At 36.5% G+C, this 21,613-nt stretch overlaps 1 protein-coding gene and 1 non-coding gene across 4 annotated transcripts in view; both read left to right on the plus strand.

Moving 5' to 3' along the window:
• The window catches only part of CERT1 (ceramide transporter 1), a 105,614-nt gene that overhangs the window by 19,631 nt on the left and 64,370 nt on the right, over positions 1-21,613 (plus strand). For all 3 annotated transcript variants that reach the window (XM_086698644.1, XM_086698637.1, XM_086698629.1), the window contains one exon: positions 17,701-17,817. In XM_086698644.1, coding sequence (XP_086554770.1) covers positions 17,701-17,817 — 117 coding nt within the window. The remainder of the gene's footprint in view (positions 1-17,700; positions 17,818-21,613) is intronic.
• On the plus strand, positions 10,138-10,328 carry LOC112861908 (U2 spliceosomal RNA). Its single transcript, XR_003223779.1, has one exon. It is a non-coding gene; the product is annotated as a U2 spliceosomal RNA (small nuclear RNA).

Consider the following 21,613-nt stretch of genomic DNA (forward strand, 5'->3'; position numbering starts at 1 on the left):
CTGCTAGCATTGTTCATTGAATTTTCCATGATCTAAAATGTCTTTTTCCCTCCTCCACTATCAAAAGCCTGTTTTTTCTCTGGGCCCAACCTAAGCCACAACTTTTCAACAAACCATTGCTCATCTTTTTTACTTAACTGTAAGATTTTGTAAAAAGAAAACATAGACTCTGGTGCGCCTGGGTGGTTCAGTTAGTTAAGTGTCTGACTCGATTTCAGCTCAGGTTATGATCTCGCAGTTCATGAGATCAAGCCCCCGCGTCAAGTTCTGCACTGGATTATCCAGTAGTGAAGCTCCAGAGCCTGCTTGGGATTTCTCTCCCCACCTCTCTCTGCCCCTTCCCCATTCTCTCTCTCTGTCTCAAAATAAATATATAGACTTAAAAACAAAATAAAACATGGACTAAGCAGCTGTTATGTGCTAAGCATTATGCTAGGTGTTTTACATGTTACCTCCTTTAGTCATCATAATAATCTCCTTATAACCTAACTAAAGATTAACATATATTTAGCCTTTTCATATACATGCTTTTTTCTTGGTTTGTGCCTTCGATTATTATTTCAAGAAGAATGGTAATTGACCACTTCTATTTCATAGTACAAGGATTTCCATTAGCCCATTGGTTCCCAAACGTCATTGTGCATCTAGAAGGCTTGTTGAAACAGATTCCAGTTATATTTGTAAGATTTATGTAAAAGTGAAATTTTTTTGAAAGACATGAATATTTTCAAATTACTGAATTGTTTTTGATACTTAGAAGGCTTGGAAAGAATTAGTTTTAGAAGCCAAGTTAAGGTCATTAAGATATGCCTTGATCATAAAGTAATTATAATCAGGGGCGCCTTGGTGTCTCAGTCAGTTAAGTGTGTGACTTTGGCTCAGGTCGTGATTTCGTGGTTTGTGAGTTTGAGCCCCACCTTGGGCTCTGTGCTGACAGCTCGGAGCCGGGAACTACTTCAGATTCTGTGTGTGTCTCTCTCTCTCTACCCCTCCCCAGCTCACACTCTGTCTGTCTCTCTCACTCTCAAAAATAAAGATAAAAAAATTTTTTTTAACAAAAAAATTATTACAATCAAATAACTTCTGGCAAAGTTTTGTAACATTCCAGTAATGTTATCATTATGTAAATGCATCTTCATGGTTCTACTATCAAATTATTTGAATAAAAGTTCCTTACTGGGTAGTTTTTCCCAGTACCTAGCACAGTACCTGTGTGAAAACCTGTCAATTGACCTATAGCAAATCTTTATATATATATTTTTTTAAGTTTTTATTTTTTCTGAGAGAGAGAGAAAAAGAGAGAGAGAGAGAGAGAGAGAGAATTCCAAGCAGGCTTCGCACTGTCAGCACAGAGCCCGATGCAGGGCTTGATCCCATGAACCATGAGATCATGACCAAATCAGGAGTTGAATGTTAGCCCACTGAAAGAATTAGTACCTAAATTTCTAATTTTTTTTAATGTTTATTTTTGAGAGAGAGAGAGGCAGTGTGTGAGCAGGGGATGGGCAGAGAGAGGAAGACACAAAACTTAAAGCAGGCTCCAGGCTCTGTGCTGTCAGCACAGAGCCTGACCGCGAGATAATGACCTGAGCCAAAGTTGGACGCTTAACCGACTGAGCCACCCAGGCGCCCCAGTATCTAAATTTCTAAAGTGAAATGAAGTATTTCAGGCCCAGGGAAGAAAAGAAAATGCATTACACTATCCTTTCTCTGCTGGGCTTCAGGCTATCTTGGGTTTTGAGGTTTTGCATGGTCTACCTTTTTCTTAAACTTCGTTTCTTACCAGACTCCCTCCAGTCATGCTACACTTTTAGTGTCTTATCTAAGCCTACTCTTTCCTGCCCATAAATATTTATATGTGCTTTTCTTGCTGTCTGGAATGTTCTTTCTTTCTTCCTTTGTCCATTCCATTACTTTCTTGGAAACCTTGGCCTACCTGATTACATTACTTTAAAAAAAAAAAATTTTAACATTTATTTATTATTGAGAGACAGAGAGAGACAGAGCATGATCATGGGAGAGGCAGAGAGAGGGGAGACACAGAATCCGAAGCAGGCTTCAGGCTCTGAGCTGTCAGCACAGAGCCCGACACGGGGCTGGAACCCACAAACCACAAGATCATGACCTGAGCTGAAGTCGGATGCTCAACTGACTGAGCCACCCAGGTGCCCCTGATTAGATTACTTTTAATATAGGCTTTTTCAACATAATGTACCTTTCTATTTATGGCTTTTACAGTTGAAGTTTTACATTTCTTGTGTGATTGATTTGGTTAACGTGAGTTCTGCAAAGTTAAGAACCATGCCTGTTTATCCTCGGCATTGTATCCCCAGTGCCTTGAATAGTACTTGGTAAATCATAGATGTTCATAAATATTTCGTTGGTTGGTTGGGTTACATGGATAAATAAATAAACATGAAAGGTTTAAATCATGGTTGTCCAATAAAAATATGTTAGTCACATATACAAGCCATATAAGTAATTGAAAATTTTCTAGTAGCCACATCAAAGAAGGAAAAACAAGTGAGATTGATTAATTATATTTTATTTAACTTAATATATCCAAAATATTGTCATCCTAATATAGTCATAAGAAATTATTACTAAGATATTTTACATTTTGTTTTTTACCAAGTCTTCAAAATCCAGTGTATATTATACACTTACAGCTCATTTTAGTTCAGACTAGCCATACATGACTAATGACTACTATATTGGACAGCACAGGTTTCAATGTCAAAGCATATTAAAAATTAAGAAATTGGGGGCTGCCTGCATCATGGTCCAGCCTTTATCTCAGGGTAAATTTTGAAAGCAGGATTTTGTTTATTCAAAAATTCCCAAAATTGAGATATATCAAATCAGTGTGTTAAATGAAAAAAATTGAAATGAATACTTAATACTTACAGTTTGCTTACCTATATATTTTCTTTAAGATTTGCAAGTTACGAAGGGAAAATACAGTCTTGGAAAAGACATCATGCATTTGAGGGCAGTGAGATTATTCAAACTGACCTTGTCTAAGAATCTTTTCTTAGGTTCTGCTCTCTTAAAGTAACATTTTTATTAAGTGGCTTTAATTATTTTAGCATTTTTTATTGTAGGATGAGTCTGGGAAGGTTCTTCTGGCAAAATATTACTGTATTTTAATGAGTCTGATGCCACCAAATTTAAGATGCACTGTTATTTTATATGTCACATTGCCATTTCAAGTTGATACCATTTGAAAGACATCCTTATTTCAGAGACAAAATTTGTTTGTGTGGCAGGGAATTTTATAATGGGTGAAATGAGGTATTTGAGTAGAAATCTCAAAGAGGAAAATGAATGTGGTAAGAGGTGACATGGTAGGAAGCAGCAGTTGTCAAGTTCCTCCATGGCTAGTTGAAGGAACTGTAAGGAGGCCTGTGTGACTGGAGGCCTGGATGGTCTGTAGACATGGGGAAAGTAGTAGGAAAAGAAGGCAGAGAGGTATGCTCCTGATTCTATAGAGCCTTGTGGGTCCTTGTGAGGACTTTGACTTTGTATGCGAAATGAAAAGGTAAGTAATGGAAGTCTGAGCAGTGGAGTGATTTGATCCTTGTAACAAGATCACTTTTGGCTGTTTTGTTACGAATAGTTTGTAGGAGGAGGATGGAAGCAGGAAACCAGAATTAGGCAGCCCTAAGAAATTATACACATAATCCAGGTGAGACATAGCAGTGGTTTGGATCCAGCTAGTATTGCTTATTAGAAGTGAATGGATTCCAGATTTATTTTGGAGGTCCAGCTGACAAGGTTTGCAGATTTGCTGATGAATGCCTTATATGATTCAGTGAAATGAGTCGGATGATTTCAGGTCTAAGCAACTGTTGGTTACCATTTATGGAAATGTGGAAGCCTAGAGTTTGGTGAAGCAAATCACATGACCAGTTTTTGATGTGTTGAGATTCCTCTTAAATAGTCAGAAGAAGACACAAAAGAGGCAATTAAGTAAGAGTTTGGAGGTTAGGGAAAGAGGACCTGGCTGAAGTTATAAATTGTGTGTTTGTGGACACGTGAATGTACATGTGTCAAGTGGTATGTGTGCAAATTTATCTTTTGATCCTCATATCATTGACTGTTTCTTCAGAATTCCCTCCCCCGCCAACCCAGTATGTTTAATTTTTGATTTTAATGTTAGTGGTTTTGTAAAATGTTAGATGATATTTGCTAAACATTTGTCAAATGTGTGACTCTTGGTTAACAGTGGGATAGAAAGAGGAAGGTTGTAAGAAAAGAGACTTTTTTGTATCATTTTTAACTTTTTACTTTGAAATAATTTTATATAAAAAGTTGTAAGACTAATGTGATAACTCTTGTGGACACTTAGATTCACCAATATTTTAATGTTTCTTTTATCATGTTCTCTAGACACATGTACACATGCCTTATATCTTTCCCTGAGTCATTTGAGAGTAGGTTTCACATACCATACTTCTTTTCCTCTTAATACTTCAGTGTATAATTTCCAAGAGCAAAGATATTCTCTTTGCAGGTATAACCATAATATAGCTGGCAAATTCAGGACATTTCATGTAGTAATATCTTTTTTCTAATTTAAAGTCTGTATTCCAGTTTTGTCCATTGTTCAGCAGTATCCTTTGTAGCATATTTTTTCCCTTCAGTACAAAATCCAGTCTACAGCGTGTATTGCATTTAGTTGTCATGTTTCTTTTAGTGTCTTTTAATCTAGACCAATTAGCTCCTTAGCCTTTCTTTGTCTAGTGTAACATATTTTTGAAGACTCTGGGCAAGTTATTTTCTAGAATGTTTTTCATTTAGGACTTGATGTTTCTTTGTGATTTGATTCAGGTTATGTATCCTTGGCAAAATACACTAAAATGATGTGGTGTCCTTCTCAGGGTATATCTCACTAGAGGCACAGATATCTGTCTGCTTTTTTTTATATGTAAATGTTATGGTTAAGATTTGAAGGGTGGGGAGGTGGACGAGGGTTCTATGACTTAAAAAGAAAGTTGGAAAAAACATTGAATTAAGCTTGGTTCATTATTCGCCACTAAAAATCTTCCAACTTGATTCTCCTCATTTTGATTCTCTGCTAAAACTTTCAGATTATCATGATTTTTCTGGGTGGAATTCTTACAAGGAATGCATTTACCAGAAAATGGAAATGTCTGCTTACCATAGCATTTATTCCTCCCTGTAAATCATATGATATATTCATTGATACCTATGTTCATTGATAGTTTCTACATTTACATAGCACTATTTTCATTCCTTACACTGGGGACTCTCCCAAGATCATACCATCTATGTTAGATTCTGAATATAGCCAGCTGGCCTGCTTTAATGCCTCTGTCATTGGCCTGTACAAGTGATGATAATCTTATGTGGTCCACTTTGAACACTTTGTTGAATATCTTTTTCTTTTCACTTTAAAAAAACTTTAAATTTAAAATAATTGTACTTACACAGAAACTTGCAGAAATGGAATCAGAGGTTTTATTTATCCTTCATCCAGTTTCCCTGCATCGTAAGATCTTACATAGCTGTAGTACAGTTCAAAACCCAGAAGTTGATATTGGTACAACCCACAGACCGTATTCACATTTTACCAGGTTTACGTGTACTCATTTGTGTGTATGTCTGTGTGCATGCATGCACATGTGTATGTAGTTGTATGCAGTTTTATCACTTGGAAAGATTCTTGTAACCACCATTACAGTAAAAATAGAGAACTGTTTCATCACCACAAAGATCCCTCATTCTTCCCCTTTATAGGCTCTTCTATCTCTCTCCTCTCCTTCCAGCCTTCTCTCTCATTCCTAACCCCTACAACCACTCATCTTTTTGTCAGTTCTGTACTTTTATCCTTTTGAAAATTTTATATAAATGGAATCACACAGTATATTACCTTGTGAGATTGGCTTTTTTCCTCAGTATGAGTAAGATGCACCAGGCTATTGAATATGTCAATAATATGTTCCTTTTATTGCTAAGTAGTATATGTACCGTAGTTTGTGTAACATGAACTAATCAAAGGACGTTTGGTTTGCTTGCAATTGAGGGGCTGTTACTAATAAAGGTCTCATGAACAATTATGTGCATGATTTTGTGTGGACCTTAGTTTTCTGAATTTTGGTCTCCACATTCAGTAAATAAATATTTGTTCAATGTCAGCCACTGTCAGAGGGCCGGAATTATACTGGTGTACCTATCAGGGACTCTTGTACACAGTCTCTAATCACATATGTTTAATCACATATGTATGTAATCACACACGCCTGAACAGTATGTTTGGGCTCACATTTTATGTGTGCTTTTGTAACCTCTTTGTATCTTCCCACATATTAAGTTGTTCACTTTCCAGACTTTGGAAATACTGTTTTTGAATGGATATCTTCTACTCCATTAGGAAATGAACATTTGCCATTTTTGGACTGCTTATTGTATCGTTCAGATGTCCACTCATGGAACCAGAAATCGCTGTAGATTTTTCAGCCAGGAAGTGTTTAGAACTAAACAAAAGAAACACTTTGTGGGTAGTTCATAGGTAGTAACTGCAGGAACCAGCTTTTATTCCTTGGGTCAGAGGAACGAAGGGACGAGGTTGGGGTTATCTGAACTTAGAAGTTGGAGGGAGAGCCCCGCCGAGTTGGGAGTTGGACTTCTGAAGAGAAAGGGTTGCCCACTGGTGCTGGTACCAGTATCCCAGGAGCCTTTTGGGACTGAGGCTTAAACCTCTGAGTTGAAAGGACTGCCTGGTTAGTACTTTCAGAAGCTGAGACTCAGGCATCTGGAGATGGGAACACTGTTCATTTGCTATCTCAGAAGCTTAGAGGAAATGCACTGTGACATCTAGAAGAAGGATTATACCCAGTGTAGTTGGTATTAATATCTTAGTAGTTTGAAGGGGAATGCTGTAGAGCTCCACTTCACGTATCTAGTAAGTGGCCCTTGCACAGTTGATGCTGGTACATCTGAGGTGGCCAGCTAGTTCAGGGGGTTCTAAAAGAGGCTGGAGCCCGGAACTGACTACCATTTCCAGGACTAAGGACCTTTGCTAGACAAATGTTGATGGAAACAGTATGTAACAAAAAACACAGGCTTTTTCTGCCTTCCTCCTGGCTTCCAGTCTCTGGCTAGAATGGTGCTCATACTGAACCAACAAAGAAGACTAATAGAGGTAGAAATGTATTTTGCCGTATCCCAGTCCCAGTAGCATAAAATAGTATAGAAGGGTGGATTTAAGAGAGCCGATATGGTTAATAAGAAGTGGCAAGCTCATTATCAAATGAGCTTTTAAAGAATTCCCTGCTATGAGTCTGAATGGATCTTCTCAATGAATCTGCAAAAGCCAGAGTCTCATTTTCCCCTCTCACCCTAGCATCCCTCCAGCCCATCAACTCCCCTTGTTACATGATTATACCTATTATGTTATATATTATTACATATAATATATTATTGTTATGTATATTATACATTATTAATGAATTATATATTATATACATTATATGTTTTGTATGTTATATATTATGTATATTATGTTATTACATATTATACATATTACATGTGAATTAGGCCTAGGTAATCAGGCTGCTGATACATACCCTCCCCCACCTGTACTGCCCCTTGTCTCCCCCAGCCCTACCTTGATTGTGAAGCAGGATCTTAAAGAGAAGCAATGACAGAAAGTTTTTCTTATGATAATATTGGCAACTGCAGCATCCAGTTTCTAGGAGCAGCAGTGCCACTAGTGGCTTCCAGGGTCCAGAAGAGGAAGTGGCCTGTCTGTACAGTTGACACCGTGAGGTGCAGTCTCAGAGTTCTCTCTCTTACCTAGTCTCCCCTGGCTCCTTTCCATTTTCTGACCTCGTTTATTTATATTTCTTAGCAATATGAGCTGCCTGATACTTTCAAAAGAAACTTCTTCAGTGAGCAAGCATCAGTTTCTCTTACTTGTAATTTAGAGCAATGTTTGATGTATTTTATTTCAATCTGGTAGGCTTTATTTATTTTCTGTTTGAACAAAGATATTTTAATATTTTGCATTTATTGGTAAAAAAAAAATTAGATGCTCAGCTTAGATAATTTTGTCTTTAACCTCAGGGAGCATTGGACAGGCTATCTGGCAATGAGTAGAATAAGGGTGAAATCTCGATTGTGGTGGTACTAGGTGGCTAAAACTAAACAGAAAAACCAGCCAGGCATCTTCCTGACCAACAGAACCTGACAAAGGTTGTGGTACAACCAGGGCTGTTGGAAAATGAGTAGGGAATCCACAGAGGAGAAACCAGAGAAGGGCAACTCAAAGTTGTGTAAAAAGTCTACCCAAGTCTCTGGTTAACTCCTAAACAATGTATGTGGGAGACAGATAGAAAGTACTCTTAAAATGTGATCTGAGTCACTGCCACCATGGGAGAGATGTGGGGGAGCTAAAGCTGCTTTCAAGAACATTTGCCATTTTTTTAACTGTAGGTACCAAGAGAAGGAATGTAGTTAGTGAGGAGATAATCCAGAAAAAAAGAGCCAGAGAAAGGGAACCCCAAATGTAAAACTCGGTCCAAATTTGTACCTGACCTTTCATTTGTGTGTGCACAGGCCAGACTGAAAGTACTCTAAACTGAGACCCTAGCTGCTGCCCATTGAACACATGACAGAATTAGCAATTTGGGTCTGAGCATGTTAATTGCCTGCTGAAACAAAAACAGAATTTTTCAGAGTAAAACAAAATCCAGAGTTCACAACCTAACATTCACAGTTTTCAGGGTCAACTCAAAATTATTCAAGATACAAAAAGCCAGGAAATTGCAGCACATTCTCAAGGGAAAAGACATGAACTAAGGCCAAATTCAAGATGAGTAAGATGAATTATCTGATAGGGATTTTAAAGCAGGTTGTATGTTTGTACGAGGTAAAAGAAAATAGGCTTGTAATGAATGAAAAGGTAGACCATTTCAGCAGAGAAAAAGAAAACATAGAACCGATGGGAATTTTAGAACCATGAAGAATGATATCTGAAATAAAAACCATTCACTGTCTGGAATTTATAGTAGAGATGACAGAAAATAATTAGGATTTTGAATATACATCAAAAGAAGTCATTTTTTTTTTAATGTTTATTCGTTTTCGAGAGGCAGGGGAAGGACAAAGAGAGGGGAAGACACCGAGTCCAAAGCAGGCTCCAGGCTCCGAGCTATCAGTACAGAGCCTGATGTGGGGCTTAAATTCACAAGCCATGAGATCATGACCTGAGCCAAAGTCAAATGCTTAATTCACTGAGCCACTTAGGCACCCCCAAGTAGTCATTCTTAACCCATTTTTTATTTTGTTTTGTTTTATTTTAAATGAGCAGAATTAAATGGGTTTTAGGAGTCTTCAGAGAGAAAACAAAGTGAAAAAATATTTGAAGAAATTATAGTAAAACTTTCCAAATTTGGTGAAGAATATAAATTTATATATTTGAGAAGCTCAACCGACAATAGGACAGATTGAAACCGGATACATCATAGTCAAACTGTTGAAAACCAAAGATAAAAAATCCTGAACTTAGCTATAGAAAAATGACACATAAATGGGGACATTCAAACTACTGTATACTTCTCCTCAGAGATCATGGAGGCTAGAAGACATCTTATAATGGATTCAGTGAAGATACTCTTCAAAAATGAAGTGAAATAAAGATATTTTTAGATAAAGGAAAACTAAGAGAACTTGTGGGCAGACGACCTGTGCTAGAAGAGATGCTAAGGGAACTTTTTCAAGCTGGAGAGAAATACACCAGAGGTAAACAGATCTTTAGGAACTAATGAAGAACATCAGAAAAAGTGAATATGTGTTGGTAATTATAGGATTATTTTTTCCCTTTTAATGCTTTTAAGATACAGAAAATCTGAATAAGCCAGATCTAAAAACCTGAACTTAATATCTCCCTACCAAGAAAACCTGTCCACATGATTTCCCTGGTATGTTGTTTAATACATCCAAAGAAATAGTTCCAATCTTATACAAACTCTTTCCTACACTTTCCTACACAGCATAGCTGTGAAACCTAAACCTGATGAAGACATCACAAGAATATTAGAGCTCTATGGTAGACATAGATACCATATTCTTTTATAAAATATTAGCAAATCAATAGTAGAAGAATTATGTATAACTTCTCAGCCTTTTGGCTAAGATTATGTGTAGTATCTATTCTTATCAGTTTAATATTTGATACATCCTCTATCCACGGACAATATAGTAAATGGATTTTTGGAGCAGGGAGATGGAATAGGAGGTTCTTCCATCCACTCCACACATCGACCTTGTATTGCAGTTCCTCCAGGCATGTTGCACTGCCTGCACCCTCAGGACAAAAACAAAAAAGTGGATTATATATAATGAACAAACAAATGTACTTTATCTTAGGAATTAGAGGTTAATTTAATGTAGCAAATCAATCATTATAATTCACCAGTTTTTTAATTTTTATTTAAAGCCAAGTTGGTTAACATATACTGTAATAATGGTTTCAGTAGAATCTAGTGATTCATCACTTACATATAACACCCACTGCTCATCCCAGCAAGTGCCCTCCCTAATGCCCATCACCCATTTAGCCCACCCTCACCTAATACCCCTCCAGCAACCCTGTTTGTTCTCTGTATTTAAGAGTCTCTTGTGGTTTGCTTGCCTCTTTTTATATTTTCCTTCCCTTCCCTGTGTTCATCTATTTTGTTTCTTAAATTCTACATATGAGTGAAATCATATAATATTTATCTTTCACTGACTGTCTTATTTTGCTTAGCATAATAAATTCTAGTTCCACCCATGTTGTTGCAAATGGCAAGATTTCATTTTTTTATTCCATTGTATAGTAAAACCTTGGATTGTGAGTAACTTGTTCTGCAAGTGTTCCACAAGACAGGCAAACATTTTTAATAAATTTTAACTTGATAAATGAACAATGTCTTGCAATACAAGTAGTACGTGACTGACATCACATGATCACAAATGAACCAGTGGTTCTTCTTTCTCTCTCTCTCTCTCTCTCTCTCTCTCTCTCGCTGTTGAATTGTGGGTGATGGTCTCCCATGCTTGGATACTCCGTCTCAGGCCACGGTGTTTGACAGAAATCAGTGATTTTCCAGTACGTTGGAAGACGCCCACAAATGGCACTAGTGTAGTTTTTGTCACTTCAAAGCACCTGTGGACAGTCCTTTGCTTTTCCATACAAGAGTAAGCTTAGAAATGCTTTACTTGATTTTAGTCAGGCTGCCTGCAGATATATACCCTTTCCTTTGCTGCTTTATTGCCAATTACATTAAATACGGTATTTGACAAGAGTATATTAATACTGTAGTGTAGTCAACATCTGTGCAAGCATATACAGTGGCCCCCAGGAAGAAAAAGATTCCATTGAGCCAACAAATAGCAGTGATTCTGTTAGTGATAGTGAAAGTTGTCCTCCTCTCTCTTGTCTCCCTCACACCAGCCATGAAGGTTTTCAAAGGTAACTGCAGGTTAATTTGTCTATTTTTCTCTATATTTTGTATTATATTACAATATTGTCATCATTTTTTATGGGTATTTTTGGGTTGTAGAACGAATCATCTGAGTTTCCATTATTTCTTGTGGGGAAATTCACTTTGATATGCAAGTGCTTTGGATTACAAGCATGTTTCCTGAACAAATTATGCTCACAAACTAAGGTTTTATACCACATCTTTATCCATTCATCAGTCAATGGACATTTGGGCTCTTTCCATAATTTGGCTTTTGTTGATAGCACTGCTATAAACATTGGGGTGCATGTGCCCCTTCAGATAATACCTGATAGTGCAAATGCTGGGTCATAGGGTAGCTCTATTTAAAAATTTGTTTTGTTTTGTTTTTTCAGAGAGAGAGAAAGCATGAGCAGGAAAGGGATAGAGAGAGGGGAGAGAGAATCCCAAGCAGGCTCTATGCCATCCTTGTGGAACCCAGTGCAGGGCTTGATCTCACAAACCATGAGAGCATGTCCTGAGCCCAAATCCAGTTGGACGCTTAACCAACTGAGCCTCCCAGGTGCTCCTATTTTTAATTATTTGAGGAACCTCCATACTTTTTTCCAGAGTAGCTGCATCAGTTTGCATTCCCACCAGCAGTGCAAAAGTATTCTCCTTTCTCCCTATCCTCGCCAACATCTATTGTTTCTTGAATTGTTAATTTTAGTCATTCTGACAGGTTTGAGGTGGTATCTCATTGTTTCCTGATTTGTATTTCCCTGATGTAATACACCATTTTAACAAACTAAAGACAAAAATTCATAACAAATTTCAGTAGATCAAAAAGGTTTTGACAAAATCCTAATATTCACTTAAATTGAAAAAAAAATTCTTAGGGAACTAGAAGTAGAAAGGAACATCAGCCTAATGAAGTGCATCTACAAAAACATATAGTTTAACATCATGCTCAATGGTGAAATATTTTACGCTTTTCTCCTAAGATTAGGGTCAGGGCAAGAATGTATGTGCCCTTATCACTTCAGTTTTAACATTGTATTGGTCATCCTAGTCATTTCGGTATGGCAAGAAAAAAGATCTAAAAGGGCATAAAGATCAGAAAGCCAGAAGAAAAACTTTGCAGTAGCATCAAGGTTTTGTAGATATTTTTAGGTGTAAAATAGGTATTTTAGGTGTTGGAAGTACTAAGTGAATTTTGCAAAATCATAGGATATACGGTTAATATACAATTATGAGATCTATTATATACCATAAGCAGTGAAATTTGAAAAACAATTCCATGTACAGTAACATAACAAGACTTAGGAATCAGTCCTGCATTATGGATTGGACATGTATAATACAGGCTACGTGAGATTATTGAGAGAAATTAAAGAAGACATGAATAACTGGAGAAATGTCCATGGATTAGAAGGCTCAGTATTGTTAAGAGGTCACACCTTTCCATATTAATCTATAGAAAAATCTATGGAATTCCTGCAACCTGGTACTAAATGTTCTTGGAAATACAATGTGAAATGCAAACTACCTAGATTAGCCCAAATAGGTTTTAAAAGGGGAGTAGAGTTTGAAGACATACACTACATGATTTCAAGACTGATTATTTGGCAGCAATAATTTGGTGTTGGGAGTAAGAATAGACTTCTTTTTTTTAAGGATTTTATTTTTAAGTAATCTCTACACCCAGCGCGGGGCTCAAACTTACAACCCCCAGATCAAGAGTTGCATGCTCTACTGACTGAGCCAGCCAGGTGCCCCAAGAATAGACATATAGGTCAATGGAACAGAACAGAGTCCAGAAGTAAACCCAAGCAAGGATGAGGAGTAGCTGGACTTTGATAGGCTGCTGGTGAGAATGTAAAATGATACAACTAATTTTTGGCAGTTCCTTAAATATATAGTTACTTTATAAGCCAGGCATTCCACTCTAGGTCAAGAGAAGTGAAAATGTATGTCCCTACAAAGATATGAATTTTCACAACAAATTTATTCAAAATAACCAAGAAGTGAAAGCAATTGTCCATCAACAAGTAAATAAATAAGCAATATGAAGTTCACTAAAATTTTAGTTGACTTTGAGTTTCTTTGTCTTCTTACATTCTGTCCACTGAGTTTAACCTTTCAGATAGTCTTTCATTCTACTTGTGCCAGCACCAGAGAAATCTCTTCTAAAGTATCCTGTGGTACTGTTCTAGACTTTTGGGTCTTTTCTATAATGCTGCTTCTGGAATTTTCCTTATTGTCTTCTTGGGAAGTCCCTTTGCTTCTTCTTTTCATGGATCTCAAATACTTCTTGCTTCTCTTTGTTACTCCCTCATTTTACTGATGCATATCTCCCAGGTTTGAAAGATAAATTTTTATTTATCTTCATGGTTTAGAACTTTCATACCAATTAAGTGCCTGGGTGTGAAACCCTTAAATATCATTACTATATGTCTTTTTTCTTGGACTAAATTTTCTCATGGAAGAATCTTCCTATAGACAGAAGAGGATGGAAGGAGAGAGTGTGAGTGCTAGGTTTCTGGGAGTCAAGTAGGGGAAAGATCTTTAGTATAAATACTTTCTGATTTGCTTTTTTTTCCCTTTCCCTACACCCCACACCCACTGCTGTGTAAGACTGTCCCTACTTCTTACATCTGTCTCATACTATCTCTCTGAGGGCCAAGGTAGGTGAGTAGTCACCAATGCTTGGGATTCCAGGGATCTAGTTTACCTTTTAATGACTCTTGGTCAGTTTTGTTTTCAGCTCCACCCTTGCCTTTACCTTTATGGCTACCTGATGCTTCCAGTTCCCTTGCTTTTCCATAATTGCATACAAACTGGCTTGATTCTTTTGCCTTCTTTTATCTTGTAGATGTTTAATTTTCAGTTTTTTTTCAAGCCTGCTGAGTCAGTTACTGCATTCTACTTTTAAATTTTGTTGAAAACTTTTTTTTTTTCCTTTGTGGATTTATGCCTCTTGTTCCTATAAGGTTATTTTGGCAGATAATGGATGCTTTGGGCTGAATGTTTGTGTCCTCCCCAACTTCATGTGTTGAAGCCTTAATTCTCGTTGTGATAGTAATCAGAGGTGGGGCAGGGCCTTTGGGAGATAATTGGGTTTAGATGAGGTCATGACACTGAAGTCTACATGATGACATTGGCATCCTTATGAGGGGATGAAGAGACCAGAGAGCTCTCCTTCTTCTCCACATGAGGACACAGCTAGAAGGCAACCATCTGCAAACCAGAAAGAGGGCCCTGACAAACACCCCACCATGCTGGCACTGATCTGGACTTGTAGCCTCCAGAACTGTGAGAAATTTCTGTTTAAGCTACCCACTTTATGGTTTTTGTGTTATAGAATCCCAAAGAACTAAGACAAACCAAGACAGGTATAAGTGCCATTTTACTTTTTGGTATATTTTCTGTCCTTAACAATGAATGTTGACATGGTAAAGTATGAGGTCCACCTACATTTTCCTTGATGTTTTACTTTCTGATGTTGGCTTTCTTCTATTGTGTGCATTCTCAGTGGGGGCACAGCTTGGTTTTGGGGAGAGTGAGATAAACTCACTTGTGTTAATTGCAATTGTGTTTGAATGAAGCAATTATTGATTATATGTTGGGAGGTGTTGTATGTGTGTTGAGACAATATATAAGCTCGGTTGCTTAGACTTCAATTTATTCTCTTTTGGGGGGGGTACTGCCACATTAAAAAAAACTTTTTTTTAATGTTTATTTTTGAGAGAGAGAGAGAGAGAGAGAGGGTGTGTCTGCGGGGGAAGAGCAGAGAAGGAGACAGAATCTGAAACAGGCTTCAGGCTCTGCACTGTCAGTACAGAGCCTGATACAGGGCTCGAACTTGCAAACCACGAGATCATGACCTGAGCTGAAAATGGACGCTTAGTTGATGGAGCCCCCAGGCACCTCTAGACTTCAATTTATTCTCTTAAACACATTCTCTTAAGAAGTTCGTAATTTTCTTTACTATGTAGATCTAGCTTCCCTCACTTTTTCGCATTTTGGGAATTCTGTGTTCACAGACTATATATTATCTGACAATTGGTGCGTCCCTCTTTTCTACCACCTGCCTGTCAGATTGCTGATGGTAGAACTGGCTAACTGTACATTTTCTGTCAACTACCACCTCTGTGTATAGGTATCAAGATACTGCATCTCATAGTAAGTTTTCAAATTCTTTAATTCCACCTTCTAGATTATCATTTTATTCCATTTCTCTGTAACTCTATTAAAAGCTTGACATTTTTCTGCATTTCTAAACTTTGAAAGAGGGAGACGAGATCATAATTGGTATACTTTGGCAGATTTAGGAATTTGGCAAATCTTAAACACTGACTTAAGATTTTACTAAGTCACTCATATCCAGAGGAAGGCTAGCAGTGAGTTTCTCTTTTCAGGAATATTTTAATTGTGGCATTGTACTCATTGGAAGATTGTAAGCAAGTTTTGAAGATGTCAAAGAGGGAGGAAAACCATTTGATGGAGAAACTAGTGAATTTTGAACTAATAGGATCTTATTTTCTAAAGCTTTAAGGATGTTAAGCCCAATACAAACTGTAAAACATTTTGAGGAATGGTAGCTGGAAATAGAATGATTGTGAAGTGAAAGTTTAAAAACTTCTGGCCTATTTAGAACAGTAGACCTAATCAGTTAAATTATTTACTTGGTTCTTCAGATAGCGTGTATTCTTCCCTTCCTCCAAGAAACTTTTTTTAGGAACTGAATTCCATTCTTAAGACTTGAATGTTTGGCATTTCATTAAATTTCTAGTAATCATTGTATTTATGATTGTTAAGTTTTTTTTTTTTTTTTTTTATGTGTTTCTGTATTCTTAATTACTGAAGCAGGGTATGCATTGTCTTGTTTTTTTCTTTTTCTTCTTTCTAGTATATTCTACCTCCCACCTCAGTCTGAACTATGATGTCTAGCATATAGTGATTCAGAAAATACTTAATTTATATCCTTTAGCTAGTCAGAACCATGATTTGTTGTATTAATCTTAAAAGAGAAACTGTTTCATAATCTAAAGGACATTGTAGAGTTCAAATGTTTTTCCTAAACAAACACATACGGTGATAAAAGATTGATACTGTTAAAGGGAGGAAAGAATAAAAAACCTTAGAAATACAATATGTAGATTCTGTTTATCAAATAAGTTAATTATTACATTGGGCAGGGAGAACTTTTTCCCCTCTATAGATAAAATTGTTCACAGGAGAAGAAATTGATTGACTCTCAATACTCTGGTAAAATAAGAGGTGGTATATGTGATGGGGTCCTGTCGTATTTGAATTTATTTACTGGACAAAAGTCAAGGATATAAAATATTCATTTTAAAGAATGTGAAAGACTGAACCAAATAATTGATATTTTTATGAGATGTTTACATTTTGATAGAGACAATCTCCTCTATCTAATAGAGGCCTGATGTAATATTTATTTTATTTTTCTTTTCATTCAAAACTCTCCTGGCTGTTACTATCAAAGATATTTAAAAAGCTAGAAGTTAATTTGAAATACTTGAGGGCAAATGTTAACATTATTTTGTCACAGAATGTGAAAATATTTTATCACCTTGAATGAAATACAACTATTCATGATGAGCATTTACTTTTCAATGATAGAGGCAGGGGAAAAAGTAGTAAATATCATCCCTAAAACTTGGCCTATTTTGTGTGTGTGCTTTTGGTGGCATTCCCACTAGTTAAGCTAATTGGAAGCAGTTGACGAAAATATTAGCTCCGTTCTTTTTTTTTTTTTTTTTTTAATTTTTTTTTTCAACGTTTATTTATTTTTGGGACAGAGAGAGACAGAGCATGAATGGGGGAGGGGCAGAGAGAGAGGGAGACACAGAATCGGAAACAGGCTCCAGGCTCTGAGCCATCAGCCCAGAGCCCGACGCGGGGCTCGAACTCACAGACCGCGAGATCGTGACCCGGCTGAAGTCGGACGCTTAACCGACTGCGCCACCCAGGCGCCCCTCTTTTTTTAAATATATTTACGTATCAACTCATTTATAAGAATAGTGAATGAAACTTAGTTTTTGGTAACTATGCTCTTGTTGTGCTCTTTATGTGAGACATCTTCAAAAAAAGTTATTTGAGTAGAAACAAAAGAATAACAGGCGTCTTGCAACAGCCAGAATGTATATGTTCGTTTTTGCTATAGGGTGTAACACTTCTGAGAATATAACTAGCTTTTCATTTTCTACTGTTTTCTCCACAGCCTCATGATTTTGATGAATGTCGATTTGATATTAGTGTAAATGATAGCGTTTGGTATCTTCGTGCTCAGGATCCAGATCACAGACAACAATGGATAGATGCCATCGAACAGCACAAGGTAGGGTCTCCAATGTTTATCCATCCATGAAGGATTAAGCAAGAGACTGGTAGTAACTCTTTTAAAAAGTTTTTAAATGTAACGTGTTATTGAAAAGTTGAACAATATTTGAGTGGTAAAGATTAAAGCAGTACAGGTGTAAATTTTTTTAAATTTTTTAATTTTTACTTTTGAGAGAGAGAGAGTGTGTGAGCAGGAGAGGGTCAGAGAGAGACGAAGACACAGAATCTGAAGCAGGCTCCAGGCTCCGAGCTGCCAGCACAGAGCCCGATGCCGGACTCGAACTCACAAACCATGAGATCATGACCTGAGCCGAAGTCAGACGCTTACAGGCGTCCCTATAAATTTTTGAACTAATTTTATTTCTAACACTTGAGTTGTTCTGAAGCAATTTGCTACAACAAATATTTTTATTTATTTTTTGAAGATCTAATTGACTTTGTTAAACAATACATGAGTCGGGTAGCACCCCATCTAGCAAGTTGAGAGGCACCCGAACAAATGTGTTTAATTGTTAATTAAAAAAAATATGCCTTTTTTAAAATAAAACATATTCTTGATTTTTATACTTAGGATTTGCTTCATAGTTAATGCCTCTTTTATGATCTGGATAAAAGGACTTTGGAAATAATATTGGGTATAAAACCCTAATATTTAGAAACTTACCTGTTAATTTTTGCAGTCCTCTATAGCTGTTTGGGTAAATTCATAGTGTAAATATTTGTAAATCACTTAATTTTTGTAAATAAGAAGCCATCTAATAATAAACCTTTAGAAAGCCTTTCTTATGTAAATGTATAAGCCACATTGTAATTTAAAGCTGTGAATAATAATTGGTAAGTAGACTAAGTAGATATTAATAAATCTGCAGCATTAGTGAATTCAGTATATTATGATAAAACAAGGAATAGGGAAAGGTATAAATTCACGATGCTATTCCTGAGTGTGACTTAAGAGAACTTTGTGCTTTGCATACTTGTCTGTACTTGTTTATTTGGGTTTCACAGAGTTGTAGTTGAAACACCTGTTTTGGTCACTTAACAGATGCAAAACATGCACACATACAACATGCACACACACATAAACAAGAAGAACCTGTCTGATTTGAGGTACGACAGGCATTCTTTTTGGTGTGAATCATGCATTAGCTTTTATTTCTTGATTATTGATTATAAATTTTTCCTGGCATAAAGAAAATTGGCTGTAATGCCCATTTCTTTCCTCTCTGTTTTAGCTTTAGTTGAAAACTGGTTTAAAATTTTGTGTGTTGGGGTGCCTGGCTGGGTCAGTCCAAAGAATCTGCTACTCTTGATCTCGAAGTTGTGAGTGCAAGCCCCAAGTTACGTGTAGAGATCATTTCAAAATAAAATCTTAGGGGCACCTGGGTGGCTCAGTCAGTTGGGCATCCGACTTCTGCTGAGGTCATGATCTCACCATTTGTGAATTCGAGCTCCGTGTCAGGCTCTGTGCTGACAGCTCAGAGCCTGGAACCTGCTTCGGATTCTATGTCTCTTTCTCTCTCTCTGCCCCTCCCTGCCTCCTACTCTGTCTCTCTCTGTCTCTCTCTGTCTCTCAAAAATAAATAAATGTAAAAAAATAAAATAAAATCTTAAAATCGTGTGAATGTTGGTTATTATATTATTCAGAAAAGAGTCTAAAAATTGAAAAAATGGCTAATAGTTTTCTATTATATAAAAAAGAGGTGAGCTAAAATCCCAGAATCTGAAGGCTTTGAATCCAGGCTGACCTCGATTCAAACACTACATCCTGTGCTGTGTATGACATATGTGACTTTTGGCATGATAATTTACCTCTTCTTGGTGTGTATAAGTAATACATGAGATAATATATGTAAGATTACTTACCAGAGTGGCTGATATATTTTCTCATTTATGACAGTAAAAAAGAAAGGGCTTTATAGAGTGACAACTAAATTTACTAAATTATACCTGTTGTTTTTGACTGAAGTATTCTACATTCAGTGAGAGTTGCTAAATGTGTATGCACATAAAGAGAGTAGCGTGGTTTGTGTATTTAATCAGGGCCAACCCTTTTACTAATGATTAAAGATATCATTTAGTAGAACTAATTTCTATATTTTTAACTGAGATGACTTTTAAAAGCTTAATCAGTTGATTAACTGATTAGTTGATTATAGGGATTTTTGTTTTCTGTTTTAAGCATATCTTATTTTGCTTGTTTTTCTTAGTAAAGCTGAACCTGAATTCTTTGCAGGTTCCCATTTTGTATTTTCTCCACAAGTGAAGAAGGATGCATAAAGCATATATTTCTTCCGTATCATTGATTTCTTTGCATCATTGAACAATGGATAGGTTTAATCTGAGTTTTATTAGTGCAGTGTGACTTAAGCTGAGATAACAGATTTTTGGTGAACTTTAAGTTTTTAGAAAAAAGATTCAGCAGCAAGATTTCAGATACATTATGCAGACTTTTTCTTCCTGATTTCTAAAAATAGTTTATTCATAGACAAGGAGAAATCATTGTTAATTATAATTTTTATTAATAATTATTTAAGTGTAGGGGAGCCTGATGGCTCAGTCGATTAAGCATCGTCCTACCCTTGATTTCAGCTCAGGTCCTGACCTCAGTCAGGGTCGTGAGATCAAGACCCTGTCTGGCTCCACACTGGGTGTGGTGCCTGCTTAAGATCCTTTCTCTCCCTCTCCCTTTGCCCCTCCCATGCTCGTGCTCTTTCTCTAAAAATAAATAAATAAATAAATAAATAAATAAATAAATAAATAAATAAATAAATATGCATATATATATATATAATTTTTTAATATAAAATATGTGATATATGCCAACTAAGCAACATATCAATGAAAATTTAAATTGAATATGAATTCCAAAAATAAATTGTTTGAGTTAGTAAACTAATAGGAGGGAAAAAATTCAAATGGTATCTCCAAACATAACAGCAAATTTTTTTTGGTTTCTTGTTGTTTTTTTCTGTAGACCAGAAACAAGGAGGTAGTGAGGATATATTTCCTAATTCATTCTTCAGTATTACTAAAGAATATTACATATTGGAACCTAAATTTAGTAATTTTACTATTTTAGCATGCATTGTTATATTGATACTCAAAATTAATATCAAATTGTTAAAGCATGTTGATGATGATAGGAGCTACTACTTATTGAGGATCACCCGAGTATTAATGATTGCATTATGTACTCATGTGCTTTATATTCTCCCTGCTCGTCTGATAGGTGAGGGAAGTGTTGTGTTACAGTAGAGAAGATGGAGGTTTAGATTAAATTTAAGTAACTTGCATGAGACTTTACTACCTTTTAGTTCTTGGATGCTTAGGATTCAATTTTATGTTGATTCTGCTTTCACTCAGTTCCATTGGTAGACTGAGTATTTGGAAATCATTCCCATAAGCTCACCTCCTGCAGATTAGATCCGTTCATCATTTGAGTTCTGCCATATATATGCAAGACAAATACGAATTCATCTTTCTGCCCATGGGCTCTCAAAAAGAGCATTGTATTGTTTGGTTACTGTTTGAGCAGTGGATTGTGGGGTCTGACAGATATGGGATTGAATCTTGGCACTACTGCTTATACTATATAATAACTGTGTGACCTTGACAAGTTACTTAGTGGAGGAAAGATGACAGTATGCTGTATATATCCCTTCCCCCTCACATCACCCTCCCCACCCGCACAAAAACAAAACAAAATGATCAAGCAAGCAAAGTAGCCTAGTCATGATAAACCAGGAGTACTTCAGAATTGATAAATTCCCATCATTCCAGCTCATTCAGTTCAA

Source organism: Puma concolor, chromosome A1 (assembly GCF_028749965.1).
Source record: "Puma concolor isolate L17-30 chromosome A1, mPumCon1.1.hap2, whole genome shotgun sequence".
Lineage (NCBI taxonomy): Eukaryota > Metazoa > Chordata > Mammalia > Carnivora > Felidae > Puma > Puma concolor.